Here is a 16,795-nt window from a genome sequence, read left to right on the forward strand (position 1 = left end):
CAACCCCAGGTAAACAATGCAATTTCCCTTAATGTAGAGATGCTCACAGTGTTATGCCAGAGTTACAGCATTGTGAGAGTTGTTGGGGGGAGTAGGGTTATTGCTCAGCCATCATCATCTGATCAAAAAGATATAGAAAATGCAGCTAAATAATCCATCACATTCTCCCAAGTACATGAAACAAAACTCTACAGAATTTATTGTTTTACAATCCAGTATAGGTATGAATATATATATATATATATATATATATATATATATATAAACTTTGTTTGCAGTGCACTAATATTTGTTCCAGAAAATATATTTTTTGTATAAAACAAAGGCACTATTGGTTTTATTTTGCTCTCAAAGTGAGAGGTGCTCCTTTGACAGTGGAGGACACGCCAGTGGATAACAGTTTCATATTTTCACGTAGAAAGTTGCGTTGTTGCACTGATGCTGATCTCACATGCGTATTCCTGCAATCAACTCTTGCTGACGAAGTTGGTGGCATAGTCTCTGGGGGCAGGCCGTTGATCTCATACATCCATTGCATTGCTGCCGTCTGAAAATACAGAGGAAAGGCTTCAGCAGAAGAGGCATTCATAGCCTATTAGTTTGAACCATACTAGAGCTATCTGCCACAATATGTGTAATTAGGTCATTCATTGTTCCCCACATAGGGGGTGCCTCAAAAAGGCACATTACTGGAACCGCACCATGGTGGAAAAGAGCATTACCATGCATAATAAGCAAGGAAGAACATTTCATTTTATGAACTAAGAGCAGCATGTTAGAAATATGTATACTCTCTGGCGCCCTAGGTAATCTAAACTCTTGTTAATGTACAACAGTTTGGGATGCAGTTTTGAGGGAATTATTGCACAGCAGGAAGTAAACAAAAATAACAAATGGGCTGCTGGCTTTATTTGTACCCCAGGGATTAATGGGGGCGCTTGAAAGAAACAGCATCAACTTTTAGCATCTTAGTTTGGGTCAAATGAGTCATCTCACAGTATGGGTTGAAAAATCAGTTTAGAGAACTTCGTATTGTAAAGTATACCTGGAGTCAGTGTGACATATGAATGTATCTTATAGCAGGAGGCCTTTTTGCTGGCAGAGAAACAGGACTGCTCTCATTAACATTGCACACTTCATCCTGGATTTGTATATTCATTCCATAAGGCTCCTATACTAATTTATTTTATCCAATTCATATGTCTCAAGGCTCAGAACAGGTTTGGATGTTCAGAATGAAGAGTGTGTGTGGATGCTATAGGATACACAACAACAATACTGGTTTGCAGTAGTATCCAATACTAGAGTATCCTATTTCTCAAACACAAACACCTCCTCCCACTCCTTTCAGACAGTCAATGCCACTTTTAAATGGAAATAGAAAAGCAATACATGAAATGTAATCATAACAGCAGCAGCAGCAACACTGCTCCGCTACTAAAAACCTTCAGTTTTGTTAAACTCAAGATCACAACTTGTGTGGAACTCATAAAACAAAATGCATGAAAACTAACTAAGATAGGGAATGTGGATAGGGAGATATTTTTCCTCCCACTCTCATAATACTAGAACCTGGGGTCATCCCATGAAGTTGATTGGTTGGAGTTTCAAGACAGTTAAAAGGAATTACTTCTTTCCAGAGCACATAGTTAAACTATGGAATTTGATACCACAAGATGTACCGATGGCCACCAATTTGGCTGGCTTTAAATTCCTGGAGGAGAAGGCTATCAATTCCTGGAGGAGAAGGCTATCAATTGCTACTAGTTCTGATGGCTATTTGCTACTTCCAGTGTCCAAGTCAGTATGCCTACGTACACCAGTTGCTAGGTAACATGGGCAGGAGGGTGCTGTTGCACTCATGTTCTGCTTGTGGGCTTCCTATGGGCAGCTTCAGCGTTGGCCACTGTGTGAACAGAATGCGTCTGATCCAGCATGATTCTTCTAATGTTTTTAAGATCCCCTGCAACTTTTTTCAGTTATGGTGATTCACATTTGTTCAAGAAGCTTGATTTTAATACAAGCCAGAGAAAACTTCAGAGTTCCACGTGCTTATTCTTCCTTGAGATGAGCATTATGAGCCATCACCAAAACTCAAATCTCTCATCTGGTAGGTAAAATAAACCCTTCGGTATGGCCACCAACATAATTTTAGTAAAATTCATGTGCATTCACATTGTACCTAATTGAGGTCTATACTGCTTTTTTAAACTGAATTTCATTTCCAAAGTTAAACAAGAAATTCAGCAATAATTTTCTGGCCTGAAAGTTGCCACTTAATTTTGACTATTTTTTTTTTTAAAAAAATAATGCTTGAAGGAAACGTGAGTAGTGTTTGGAGAGTAAGGGAAGTTGAAAGAATTTCACTAAAGACTAATCAGATTCCCCAAAAGGAATATTTATAAAACTAAAATCAGCAGTGTTGCCATATTCTAGCATTTTACCTTATTCTAGCACTCATTTGGAGGGGACATCTCCTTTATTGCCACAAAATAACTGTATTCTTGGCTTGACAGCCAGATCAAAGATTTATTCTGAATCGGTCATTCCCTTTTATTTAGTTAAACCAACACCACCCATGTACAAGAGGGAGGTATTGGCAGACTTGGGAGAACCCCAAAGTTTACATGGGTACTAAAACTATTAAGAGTCAGGGGCCCCAAAAATACTTGTGGAATGCTGGATGATGGTGTGTGGGGAAACTGGGAAACCGGGGATAGACTATCATGATGGACAGCATTGGTGCCTGTCTGGAATTGTAAGGAACAGCACTTCATATGGAGACCGTTCGTTCTAGCTCCCCCCTGTTACCTTTTATAAGTCATGAGCAACTTTTTGTGCAATATTAAATATGTACAATATATCAGATTACCATAATGTTAATAAAACTCTAATCCATCCCCCAAATCTAACCTATATTAAGTATTTATATAAAATGCCTGAAGCTACAAACCTATGCACATTTCCTTCATGTGCATGAACCCAGTGGGACTTGCTTCTTGGACAATTTCCATAGGATTAAGCTGCACAATTATTAAATAATATACAGTAAGAAACTACCTTCACTTTTCGTCAAGGAAAATATAATGCAGAGCACTGATGTGAACCAGTCCAAGTTCCTTATACCCAAAGATAACACTAGCAAAAAGAAAATAGCGATCTCTAGGATGAGCTAACTGTCTTATTAATTCTTGAACAAGGTTAAATGATTTATATTTCTTCCAATATGTTATATTAGGTTTGAAGGAAGTTTAACACTAGGGTTATTGTCAACCATGAGCAGGATTCATTGAATATTTCAAGGTCAGGGGAGAGATCTGATCAGCCGGAGCAATTTATAGCAGATATATAAAACTACTAAGAAATCATTCTTGCTCATAAAATCCTTTTTATCAACCTCACTATTCTTATCTATGGGACTTGGATTTAAATAACAGCTGGCAATCAGCTGTTGCTGACACCATCTAAACATAAACTGCAATGATTTACTCAGTTTGATATTTGATAGTGAATATTTATGAATAAATTTATCTGTATTTCTCATAATGAAATATTTTATATAACACTGCCTTTTGGCTATGCAAAAACATATGCAAACGTATAATTGTTGCCTTTAATCTGAAATCCATAAACAGTAGAGGCACATTTCATTTAAGGTAGAAGAATAATTCCTAAAATATGATCTGAAGTAGCTAAATTGCAAGATTATTTTAGATAAAAGCTACATCTAAAATTAATAAATATATAATTGTAACTTTAATTGAATTGATTTTCATGTGATGTTTTTATGGATGTGTTTTGCTATATATTATTACTTTGGTTCCAAGGTAGGTTATATTATGTTATCAAACAGCAAAATATAAATAAAAAACAGAATGAACAAATAAATAAAACAATGTTTTGTTTGTTTAACCCCATAGCTGATTTTTTAAATTTTTTTTAAGAATGTTGAATTTCTGATCAGCATCATAAGCTTGACTAAAACATGCTACCAGCAACAGCCACCACCAGAAAGCTGTTCTGTGTCTGTGTCATGTGTTACTGAGCATCAACACAGATACACACTTTTAAAAGGTGGTTAACAACAGCAATGCTACCCATCACTACCCATCCCCACCTCCAAGCACTGTGCCACCCGTGGAGAACATTTTCCTATGTTAAAAGTTATTTTAGTTCTTTGAATGTAATACAAGGATTCTTTTTTAGCCCAAAAGCCACATTGGCTCTGGACAAGCCAAAGGGTTTCACAAGTGGCATAAGGCTCCTGGAATGCTTGCCCGGGCACACAAATAAATACACACACACCCCATCCACATTCCATACAACCATTCACAAAAATATCATTCACATACATTCACTCCATTCATGCACACTCCGTATAGATTTGCAGGCATGTTCTTTAGTTTTAGGTTTCTAGCATTTGCATTTCTATATCCTAATATAAATAGAACTTGGCAATCCATCAGACTACCCTAACCCCGATTAATAGCTGATTGGCAGATTGGACTACTATAATGCCCAAACCCCTATATGTGGTACTGCCTTTGAAAATTGTTTGGAAACTGTGCTTAGTGAAGAATGCAGCTGCTACCTTAGCTGCTACCCCTTTTCCTGAGCTGTCGGGAGTCAAAGCATGCACAAATTATCCAAATTATGGCTCTCCTGGGCTAAATGAAGTAATGTGTGGAGCTTTTGTGGGACTACATAGCAGACAAGCAGATCTGCGATCATGTGCAGTTGCACAAGAGCGGCAATTTTAAAAAATTACAGCAATGCACATTTCAAGATTCCCCCCAAAATGCACAAATTGCAATTTGCAGAAATGGCAGAACCCAGTTTTTTTACAACGCGTGAATTGCAGCCAAACTGCAGAGCATGTCGACAGCAGCAGAGGGACACAGAATGGAATCTGCAGAGCCAAGCTGGAAAAACTCCATCAAGCTTCAACCCCCAAACAGTATCCTCCAACATCCCTAGAAAAGGTACTGTTCTGTTTATGTCCTTGACCTGTTCCCTGCTGCCAACAACCCTGACTAGGAAATCACCTGAACTGCCAGAATATTCCCCTAACTCTGGGAAGATCTGTTATATAATACTTTGTAAGCATTTTGTGTCATAAACTTCTGTTAGTAGCAACAGCAAAACTGGGCTGCCCAAGTAGATCTGAGGCAAAATGATCACCGTCACTCAAAGGGATGGATTCATCATCACTGAAAGAGGCTGAGCTCAACAGACCAGAGAAGAAAACCTCAAAATGAAAAGCTCAGAATGAAGGAGAAAAAGAGCTCTGCAAAAAAATCTTTGAACTTAAACATACTTGTTGAAGATACTTTGGAGTTCCTTTTTCTTCAAATAATGCAACAAATAAACAGAAATCTAATGTTCCTATTTCCTGCACTGTTTTGAAACTCTACATTTATTTTCTCTTGCGCTGGGAAAATAAGGTTGAAATATGTCTCGAAGAATAGAATTAAAGACTGATGCAACCAAGATAAAAAATAACATTTTTTTCAGATGCTTCGTTCCAGCAAAGTAGATGTATTTCACTAGCAGGAGAGCCTACCCACAGAAAGGATCATTGATAGCATTTATTTTGGGAAGAAAATCTTTAAGACCATAAGCGTACTACAGCAAAGTCCCCTATCAAGAATCCCATTGTTAGGCTCACCTGTATTACTAATGTCGCTTTGTGTTTCTTGCTGTACATACTGGGCTTGAATCCAACAGTTATGCAGGTACCTGCCGTGTCAAGTGGAAGAAGTTCCCCAGCTTGAGGCGATACAACAAATTCTGGATCACTGCCTGGTAGGAAGTATGCTGTGTAAGGGTCTGGGTACCTAGTGAACAACACAGAAAGAAATATCATACAACATTTATTACCATGCAAATGGTAGTCCTGAATAATTGGTATCCTGCTACTGGAGATCAGAAATTGAACATTAATTCTGCCATCTCAGCTGTGCATCCTGCTATTCAGTTTTGTTAATTAGAATGTTGGACTTTCTCAGCCACGCTCTCTTGCGGACTTTCAGAAACACTTGCAGAATAGTAAAAGGAATCGGCAGTAATATTTTAATGGCTAACAGGGTTTTTAAATGTGACTCTCATTTCTCCCCTTGACTACAGACACTAATGTAACTAGTGGTGGTCCCCTTGCATGGTCAGCAGGAGGCAGATGTGTTCCATTAAATATACCAGACCACCTCTTCCCTCAAAGAGTCCAGGATGGAGTCTTCCAAATTAAGTGAAGGCTGCAGAAAATCACATACAAAAAAAATTAACATAGCAATGCCGGCTTCAAGGATCTGTTTAGGGAAACATTGACACAGTAAGTTCTAACTAAAAAAAAAACCACTCCTGGAAAATCTATGCAACATTATATATTATGTTAAAATATTTGTTTATGTCCTGCCTTTTTCCAAGTGCTGGGACTCACAGTGGTTTACAAGATTAAAACATATACAATTAAAATATATAAATATAAATTTATAAAAGTAAAAACAGAATTAAACAGTAAAATTAAAAACATTTTAAAAAATTAAAAAGCTGTAACAATTTAAAAAAAAAACACAAATCCAATATGTTACATATCCAAAACATTAGATAGGCAGACAGACAGACAGACAGAGCATGTCACAAACAGTGCAGAAACATGCATTCAATTAACAATGTTTCTGTACGATGGGAAAGAGTAGTTCCTGTAGGACAGCCTCCCCCAACCACATCCCAACAAATGTATTGGGACTACAACCTAGAGGTCACCAGGGTGAGGAAGACTGCTGTAGATGCCTGAAAACAGATGGAGAAACTAGAGAATATAATTCTCCATTTACCACCTCTGCAAATACCAGAACAATTATGGGTAGAACCAAAGCAACCCCATCAATACAGGCAGTTCAAAAGAATAAACAATGAGGAGCTACATAATTCAGCCACAGTACCGTATTTCTTCGATTCTAAGACGCACTTTTTTCCCCTAAATAAGCAGCTCTAAAAATGGGGTGCGCCTTAGAATCGATGGCGTCTTAGAATCGAAGAAATACGGTAATAGCAAACATGGTTCACACAACATGCTAAGCCATCATGTTTAGGTCAAAACACTTACGTAACTATCATGGTTTAACATGTTTTCTGTACATGACCTCTGAGGCTGCTACCACTTCTACTGATAGTTTTCTAGTAGTGTGGAATTTGGATTGCAAAGGCTAATACCTTACTACAGGAAAATATGTCTAACTAGTCTTTAGGGCAGGGGTGATGAACTTTTTTGGGGGGCTGGCGGCTGAATTCTTATTTTGGAAAGGCCTCAGAGGCCACAGTCCAGCGATAGGTGGGCTAAGGGTGCAGGGTGGGGCTAAGGACAGACAAAGCAAAGTGAGCAGACCCAGATGCAGTTCTGACAAATTTGGACATCTTTCCACCAACTATACAAAACACAGCTCAAATCTATTCATGTCTGCTCTGGAGCAAGTTGTTGTGCAGTAGCTTTCAGAAATGTCTATAGCCCATTTCTATGCCTGCAAAGGGCAGCTGAGTTCTATGCAACAGCTTTTATGTCTGCAAAAGTCAGCTGAAAAAGTCTTTCAATGCCCTCTTATCTTTGATCATCAATTCAAGACAACAGCATAATAAGCTCATGGTACCCTCCACTGAACAGAGATAACAGTGGAAGCTTGCAGAAGGGGACCCTCTGAGGGCCACATCTAGCTCACAGCATGAAGGTTCCCCATCCCTGCTTAAGGAACAGGTAAAAGTATTGAGTAAATCAGCCAGTGTGGTGAAGTGTTTATCGTACAGTGGCACTTATTTCACATGCCAGCAAGGTAATGCTCAAGATCCTGCAAGGTAGACTCCAGCAATTCATGGAGCGAGAATTGCCAGATGTACAAGCTGGGTTTAGAAAAGGCAGAACAACTAGAGACCAAATTGCCAATATCCGCTGGATAATGGAGAAAGCCAGGGAGTTCCAGAAAAACATCTATTTCTGTTTTATCGACTATTCTAAAGCCTTTGACTGTGTGGATCATAACAAACTGTGGCAAGTTCTTGGTGGTATGGGGATACCAAGTCATCTTGTCTGCCTCCTGAGGAATCTGTATAATGAACAAGTAGCAACGGTAAGAACAGACCACGGAACAACGGACTGGTTTAAGATTGGGAAAGGAGTACAGCAGGGTTATATACTCTCACCTTATCTATTTAACTTGTATACAGAACACATCATGCGACGTGCTGGGCTTGACGAACCCAAGGCTGGAGTTAAAATGGCAGGAAGAAACATTAACAACCTCAGATATGCAGATGACACCACTTTGATGGCTGAAAGCGAGGAGGAGCTGAGGAGCCTTACGACAAAGGTGAAAGAAGAAAGTGCAAAAGCCGGGTTGCAGTTAAACCTCAAAAAACCCAAGATTATGGCAACTAGCTTGATTGATAACTGGCAAATAGAGGGAGAAAACGTGGAGGCAGTGACAGACTTTGTATTTCTGGGCGCAAAGATTACTGCAGATGCTGACTGCAGCCAGGAAATCAGAAGACGTTTACTACTTGGGAGGAGAGCAATGACAAATCTTGATAAAATAGTTAAGAGCAGAGACACCACATTGACAACAAACGTCCGCATAGTTAAAGCAATGGTATTCCCCGTAGTAACCTATGGCTGTGAGAGCTGGACCATAAGGAAGGCTGAGCGAAGGAAGATAGATGCTTTTGAACTGTGGTGTTGGAGGAAAATTCTGAGAGTGCCGTGGACTGCAAGAAGATCAAACCAGTCCATACTCCAGGAAATAAAGCCAGACTGCTCACTTGAGCGAATGGTATTAAAGGCAAAACTGAAGTACTTTGGCCACATAATGAGAAGACAGGATACCCTGGAGAAGAGGCTGATGCTAGGGAAAGTGGAAGGCAAAAGGAAGAGGGGCCGACCAAGGGCAAGATGGATGGATGATATTCTGGAGGTGACAGACTTGGGGAAGCTGGGGGTGGCGACAGCTGACAGAAAGCTCTGGCGTGGACTGGTCAATGAAGTCACGAAGAGTCGGAAACGACTGAACGAATAAACAACAAACTAGGACTTGAAAGAGCCTGCTTCTAGTCCCCACTCAGCCACAAAGAGTGGGTACATGCTAGAACTGGTAGCTGTTGTCTTTGCCCTCAGATCCTGCTAGTGCCAGCCAAACCTATTGTCTTAAAACATATACTATTTATTCTCTTTAACGTTCATGTTACGCTGCCAATAGTTTCTGCTTCCAGAGCCTGTAATGCCAATATAATCCCACTATTTCATGGCACTGCTAGCACTGTTAACATCAGCTGAAAGTAGCCATCATGCCAAACTCATTCTTGCTTTTTAAAAATAATAATAATATGGTGCCAATAGTTATCTTATAACAGTTTATTATTATTAAAACTGAAGTATTCTTGGTGTTTGAAGCAACATATGATCCCAAAGTATTTATCTGCACCACCACCACCAACAACAACAACAACATCAAAACTTATTTTTAGGGCCTCCAAATTTTTTATGTAATGCTGAAATTGGTGTTTGTTAGATTACACCCCATTCAAATTACATTCATCTTCATAGAATAAGTTGGCAACATGAACCAGGTCACTTGGCCTCTCAAAGAGAATCTTACATTGATTACTGTCCTTTCTCATAACTCACAGTTTTTTACATACAATGCAGGGCCTAGGAAGCTCTATTTCAAAATACAGATCTCAATAAAAGTAGCTGCCATTTGGATCCAGGTATAACCATTATAATAAAAAGTTACATACATTATACAGGCAAAGCCATGAGAATTCCCAGTGAAATAATACATTACATTTTCAGGGTTACGAGAGCCTCCTAAAAAAAAGACGTCTGAAAAGCAAAAGTTATTAAAGCTAGGTGGGCAATTCTTTTAAACAACAGTTTGATATTTTTCAAAATACATATATCCAGGAAGTCTTGTTATCATGAGATAATTTACAGTGGTAACATTTTATATGACAAGCACAGGGTAGGTGATAGGCAGTTTTTTAAAAGATGGTGACATAACTACAGGAGTATAAAGGGCCCATCATTTATCATCATTGATTACATTATGTACCTGTCCAAAAGAAACTTCACTTTAATCAATCACTCCGGGACATGAAGTTTAGACACCAGAAGAGATTTCAGTTCTATGGGTGACCCTATTTCACCTTTGCAGAGAAAGCTCTAAGCTCCTGAATGTCACAAAGATTTGTTACACTGTTAGGTATCCCAGCCAAGGGTTGATATAACATATATTATTTTGGTGCCCCTACAATGCCATTATTAAAACATATTTTAAAGGTTTTTCAGTATCAAGGAAAACTACCTATATATATATATATATATATATATATATATATATATATGTGTGTGTGAGTAATTTCCCTCAAACATTACTTTCATTATTAATTACTGCTTTTAAATATTTACAATATTTTACTTATAATTTCTTAGCAAAGCAGAGCTTTGTACTATGTAAAAGCCATGACAGAAGAGATCCTCTGATAAAGTACACTAATTGCTTCTCTTTTTATTGATGGGCAATTCTATGAAATCTAACTGAATGCCATCACAAAACACAAATATAATATACAGTAAATATGTGAAAACCCAGCTTGCAGCATATGTAATTCTGGTACACTGAGAATTAAAGGAAATCAACACATTGTATTATCTTTCAAACCGACAAAGCTGAAAACAGGCATTTTAATATTTTGCTTGTTTATTTTTAATTTTCTTAAGAGGGAACAGAGAACAAAACGTTCATTCATGATTTTAAAATAGGAGCCAGGGCAATTCAGGCAAATGCAGAGCAAAAGTCAATGAATCATTATATAATTTAGCATTACCCAGATGGTAAACAAACACTAGAAAGGTCCCAGATTGAGTGATATACGGGTTTACCAAATTGGAAGCAACAGGTGATATAATAGTGCACAGATCCAAAGGTTGATACAATAAAGCATTTTATTGGCAGGAGCCCAGATTCACAAGTATAGATTACATTGCTTTTTTACAATATTAAAACCAAAAGAGGGTAAACATGTTGCGTAAAAATCAGTTAAAAAACACACCTTAAAATAAGCCAAACACAGTATTTAAAACGAAACAAACAAAAATGCACTTAGCAGCAGAACACGTAAACAAAATAACCCAGCGCAACAGAACAAAATGGTCAGCGAAAAACTCAAGTTCAGAGAGCCGTACATGCTGGAATAAATCTGTTTCAGTTATATAGAAGAAACATGTGAAGAGCCCTAGGTAAAATTAGAACCAGTATGAATATTGTCTATCCTGTTACTTCTCCATTTATTTATTTATGCTGTAGACTGCCTTTCTACCAAGGGGTTCCAGGCAGCATACAGTGCCAGCTCCAGGTTCTTGGGGGCCCTTGGGCAAGACACCCTCAATGGGCCCCCCTCCCTAAGTCAACATTCTTGCTATTATGGCCACTGGCTGCTGTTGCTCTTCATCCTTTTCTGATCCTTACTATCACTTGCTTGCTTGACAGGCACAGAGCCACTAAGCAAGTAGGCAGTGGGGTCTATTGTTCCTCCTTCACACTATCACCATTGTCTGGTCCAGAAAGAGGGCAGGCAAATGAACAGGTTGCAATGGTGAAGAGGAGAAGCAAGTCCAGGGGGCTCTCGTCAGTGGAGCCCCTGCTGGGGTATGGGTCCTCGGCAGGTGCTCAGCCATGCCTACCCTTGATGCTGGCCCTGGTGGCATACACGATAGTCCCTTCTCCCATTTTATGGGAGTAACAATCCTTTGAGACAGTTAAAGCTGAGAGATAGTGACGGGCCCAACGTTAGGTGGGGAACATCATGGTTGAGTGGGACTGAACTTGAACTTGGCTGTCAGCCACCAGTCCTATTCCACTCTATCACGGCACACTATTCTATGTTCTTCAGCATTGATGTAGCTGCTACCATACCCTTTACCTGTGACTGTTCTCAGCTCATCATTCCCACTTCTCAAAATCTGAGAAAGACCAGAGATACAGAGATGCTCATTCAGGAGCTGCTGGAGTTTTGGGTGGCATTGTTCTTATATAGACCAAGAAACTGTTTACAATGAAATGCTTTGATATACTTCCAAGTATCATAAAAACAGCCTAAAATTAACACTAAACATAACCCCTGGACTGGCATTATGATGTCTGGAATGGTCCACTAGCAATCATGGCTCAACTGAATATAGCAGAAATAGGAAATCAGTTCTGCTATTTCCAATTAGATTGCCATATTTCTTTGTGTCATTGTCTTGTGCTTACTGAGCATTTCTCTACACTCTTCATTCTGAAGGCTCACCTCATTCTATCCTGCTATTCCAGCTCCAAGCTCTACTGACATGTTGGTCTGATATCATCGTTCCCAGGGCGTTTCACTACCTGTGGCAGAGCAGAAAATGGCGCCTTGCCCTGCCCCACATGGCGTGAGTCAAGGTGCATAGTACTCAAGCCCAGTCAAGTGGTTTTGGAACATGAGGCAGAAAACCCCACAAGCTCCTCTCCCCTTTCCTGCAGTAAAAATCCAATAATAAATTAAACAACTAACAATTGGAGCGCATTCATGAACCCAGAATCTGGTAGGGTAGGGCTGGCCCTGACCAATCTCCTAGCTGCCCCAACTCAGTATCTCTGCTTTTGTGGAACTTCCCTGCTTGCAGTGAATTTGGGTACTTGGAAAAATCTTTCATAAAACATTCATGTTTTCCCATAAGCAAGCTTCAGTATAAAACTGAATTTCTGGAATTATTATTCTATGTCGGGACAGTTTTTCTTATACAAAAACAGTCAAAGTAGTAGTAGCACCAGTAGTAGTTTGTGCAGCCTATTGTGCAGTGTTTAGCATCAATATTTTTTTCTATTAGTCAGAAAACATAAAAATGTTTTCTGACTAATATAAGTCTTTTAAATTCTAACTGTATAGTTTAAGAACATTTCAGCCAGAAGGCACACAGCTGTCTTGCTAGAGTGAGGAAGTGCCATTTTAAAAGGAAAACATGGATGCAATTTTGCTACAGTGAGTCTAAACTCTCAAATGGCTTCAGGTATTCATTCCAAACCTCTATTAGCTTAAGCAAGAAACGTCCAGACTTCTGTGCACTTTAGAATCCTAAATAAGAGGTCAACAAAACCAGAACTCTTCTCCTGTATGTGCCAAAAGAAAGCTATTCTGTTATTCAGAAAAGGATGAAGGAAAAATGAAGAAACAAGGGAGGACTGTGGCTTTTTGAAAAGAAATTGGCAGCATAGCACATTACTATGTTCACTGGTGAGCAGAAAGAATTGGCAATTGGGGGGGTGTATTTTCCAAGTGTAATAATGTATTCTCTAGTCAAGCTTGCATCATGAGCCTTCTTTCTATATAACTATAATGATTCAGATTTCGTTATACGTTTTCTGAGAACATTAGGTCTCTTCACTACTATCAAGCACCTACCAGCAGATTATAGCATTGCCAGTGCAATTGCTTCACTTTTGTGCTCTAAACCAGCCTATTCTATTGAACCGAAGAGCTTCAGCATTGTGACAGAAATCTTTGGCATGTTTTGAAGAATCCTCTCCAATGATAGCTGAGAGATAGCTGTGACAACTGCCCACCTCAGATACACAGATGCAAGATGTGAGCTCTTTTTAGAAAATCAATAATGGCCAAGGACATCCTTTGAAAGTGAGGACGGTTAAGATCTTATTTTTCTCTCTCCACTCTCTCTTCCCAGCATTTAACTGAACAGGCAATAAAAATTCAATTCAAAAATTATGAAAGGTTCCCCTATCTCACAAATTGGATATGGGCAAGCTTTCCAAAGCTCTCCTTCAATTACCTCAGAAATTACCCGGCTTTGACCCACCCACCCCATAAATAAGGGAGGAAGAACTCAGGTAATTTGTCTGAGCCAATCCAAGGACTTGAAAAAATTACTCCATCTAAAGAGCCTTTCCCCCACCCTCATAAGAACTAATGGCTTCCATTAGCTCCTTTGGGGATGGAAGAAAGATGCTGTGGGGGTGAAATTGTGGGTGGCCTCCCTATGAGTCATTCATATAGTGTAGCCTTCCCCCCCACCCCCACCCCACACATACTTTTTTCACAGTACTGAAACTATTAGTTCCTATGTGGGTAGAAACAATGCATAAGAGGGTTAATTTTTCAAAGCCTTCAGAGGGGGGTGGCTTTTGACTCCATTATTTCCGGTGAAAGTGAGGAAAAGATGCTGAGGGGCAATATTGAAAATAGGGCTCAGACCCATCTCCCAGTAGCTCCTTCCCATTGTCCCCACCCCTGATTTTCTCCAGCACTTGTACCATGTGATGGATCAACCTATTTCCATTATATGGCAAAGAGCCAATTTTGAGAAGATTGTAGGAGTTTAGGTAGCAATGTTACTATCAACTTCTCAAATTCCCATGGACGCTGGCTGATGAAAGCTTTGCTTAGGCTATGTGAAATATTTGTTAGCCAGGGGAACTACCAGTTTTTCTGCTCAGATTTCAGTCAAAATGGGATAATTTGGGAGCTTTGAAAGCTTGCTTCTCAAATGAGGAAGACTTTTATGACACTGGCTCAGGAGAATATCGCCAGAATCCTTGTCACAAATGTATGAAGACATAGTTTTCTATTTTGTATATTTATTTATTAGATTAAATCCCACTCTTCCTTTGGAAAGTCCAAAGCAGCCTATAGAGCTTCCAGTGGTCTTCTTTCCATGTACTGTTCATCCCTGCTAAGTTTCAACAATATTGTCTGTTACTTTTTATATAAAATCATTATTTTTATTTGCCAATAATCCCTAACATTCTAGGAGACCAACCGGTAATGTCATAAGAACAGTATGGGGTTAGGCATTTGACTAATTACCAAATTTCATTCTTTTCCCCATCATTTTATAACTGCTTATTAAAGCACCATTTTAAAATAATATTTTCCTGGTTAATGAAAATGTGTATGTCCTGGATTTGCTCTCTATCACTTGCCTTTGATTCATTTCTGGTAAAAGATGCTATGACCTGACCATGTAATATTTTCAACTAATCAGGATTTTGTCTGACACATTTTGTTTGATCATTGGTGGCGGGGCTGTGGGGCAGGGGTAAGGAAGACTTTGGAAGCTGTTGCAAGAGGCAAATACATATACAAACATCACCATTCCAAATGCTCCAGGCACAAGTAACAACAGCCAACCTTATTATTTCATATTGAACATCTATGAACTATATCATCCTCCCTACTATATTCATTGTGATTATGCCTGAGTGATAATCATCTGATCACGATAGTTATATTCCAGGAAAGTCACTTATCCAATGCAATTTCTAGTGGTGTGTTTGGGTACTTCCAGACAAAGATTTTGTGCAAATGCCCTGCCAAATTCATGGAATTTTCCACTTGTAAACAATTCCCCCTTCCCCACTGTGTCTCCCACTGCTTCTTTCAACTTTTTTCTTTCCACAGAAAATATGTTAAGGAGGAAAAGATGGAATAGCTGCACAACGCCTTTTGATTAGTAGCGCTAGGAGCCCTCTATCTGGAAGCACCTTTTGTAGCCCCACAGACTCAACAAGTGTTAACCTGCTCGTGCACAGTACCCTCAATCACACATTATTTCCACACATGTCCTGATCTACTTGCTACATTGGGATTTGGAGAAAATGTCAGGTAATCAATCTTACTGACGACTCCCATATTGCTCCCTCCCTTCCCCTCCTAATAAGCTGAAACTCCCAGTGGATGCTACTTTCACCTGAAGGCATTTTTCCTTGGATATTCTTACCTGGTTTTGCTTGTAAGCCTAAAGCTAATTATGGATTCCTTGTTTAAACCTGTGGCTTCAATATTGATGACATCATCCACTTCCGGCTCAGTGGCAATTAACTGTATTGGAAACTTCCAAATGCCTCCTGTGCTGCACTGTACCACCAGCATTGCTGGATACCTTCAAAATTAAGTTTAAAATATTCATTATAATGGAAGGCATAATGAAACGTAAGTCAAATAAATCAATGTCCAAGGTGCGAGGTAAGCCTATATTCCTGTAGAACTGTAATGCATTACACTGGTGGTTCTAAATTGGATTGTAGATATTATTTTTAGGCAGGATAGTATATTCATTCTTACTTTGGAATGAGCTGTCAGCTAAATATGACATTATTTTCCCTATATGCTTCTGTAAGAAATGAAGAACCAAACTAATTGCTGCAGTCTAATTCACCATATACTTACATTTCGGCAGCAGTCTTGATTTCTGCAAAGTGACACCTTGATTTATCAGGTTGCTGAAAGGAGAACTGTTTACAATATGACAGCCCAGTAATTGAGATGTAATTTCAGTTCTAGTTTCCAAAGAAATGTAAAATTCTGTCATTAAGGTCAATGACAACTCCCATGCACTTCACTGGAGATGGAATTTTATTCCAAAGGAAGCTATAGCTAGAAAGCGTTGTTATGATCATGAATACTAACTGCCCACCCCCACCCCCCAAACTGCTGCAACTATTTAAGGTGTTTTTGAGATGTAGTTTATCTCAACGACACTTAAAGATATTGAAGATGAGTGACAAAGAACTACCCAATGCATTCCTGGATGAGATAGGATACAAATCCATCTATATTAGGTTCAAGTCCAAGCCAAACTTTATCCAAAATCCCAGATTTATTTTCTTTAGTACTCAGCAGTGTTCCTTCACCTGCAATGATGCAGTGTCAGATATGCGGAGGCTTGTTTCACATAATGAGACGCAGCACATTTTCAGGGCAATTAACTTGACAC

General features: G+C 39.1%; 1 protein-coding gene across 1 annotated transcript in view; it reads right to left on the minus strand.

Moving 5' to 3' along the window:
• Positions 1-337: 337 nt before the first annotated feature.
• The window catches only part of CFAP47 (cilia and flagella associated protein 47), a 255,076-nt gene continuing 238,618 nt past the window's right edge, over positions 338-16,795 (minus strand). The window contains exons 62-64 of the mRNA XM_063127690.1: positions 15,800-15,953; positions 5,669-5,837; positions 338-547 (exon numbers count right to left, since the gene is read on the minus strand). Of these exons, the coding sequence (XP_062983760.1) occupies positions 338-547; positions 5,669-5,837; positions 15,800-15,953 (533 nt within the window). The remainder of the gene's footprint in view (positions 548-5,668; positions 5,838-15,799; positions 15,954-16,795) is intronic.

This window comes from Elgaria multicarinata, chromosome 5 (assembly GCF_023053635.1).
Source record: "Elgaria multicarinata webbii isolate HBS135686 ecotype San Diego chromosome 5, rElgMul1.1.pri, whole genome shotgun sequence".
In the NCBI taxonomy this organism is placed as follows: domain Eukaryota; kingdom Metazoa; phylum Chordata; class Lepidosauria; order Squamata; family Anguidae; genus Elgaria; species Elgaria multicarinata.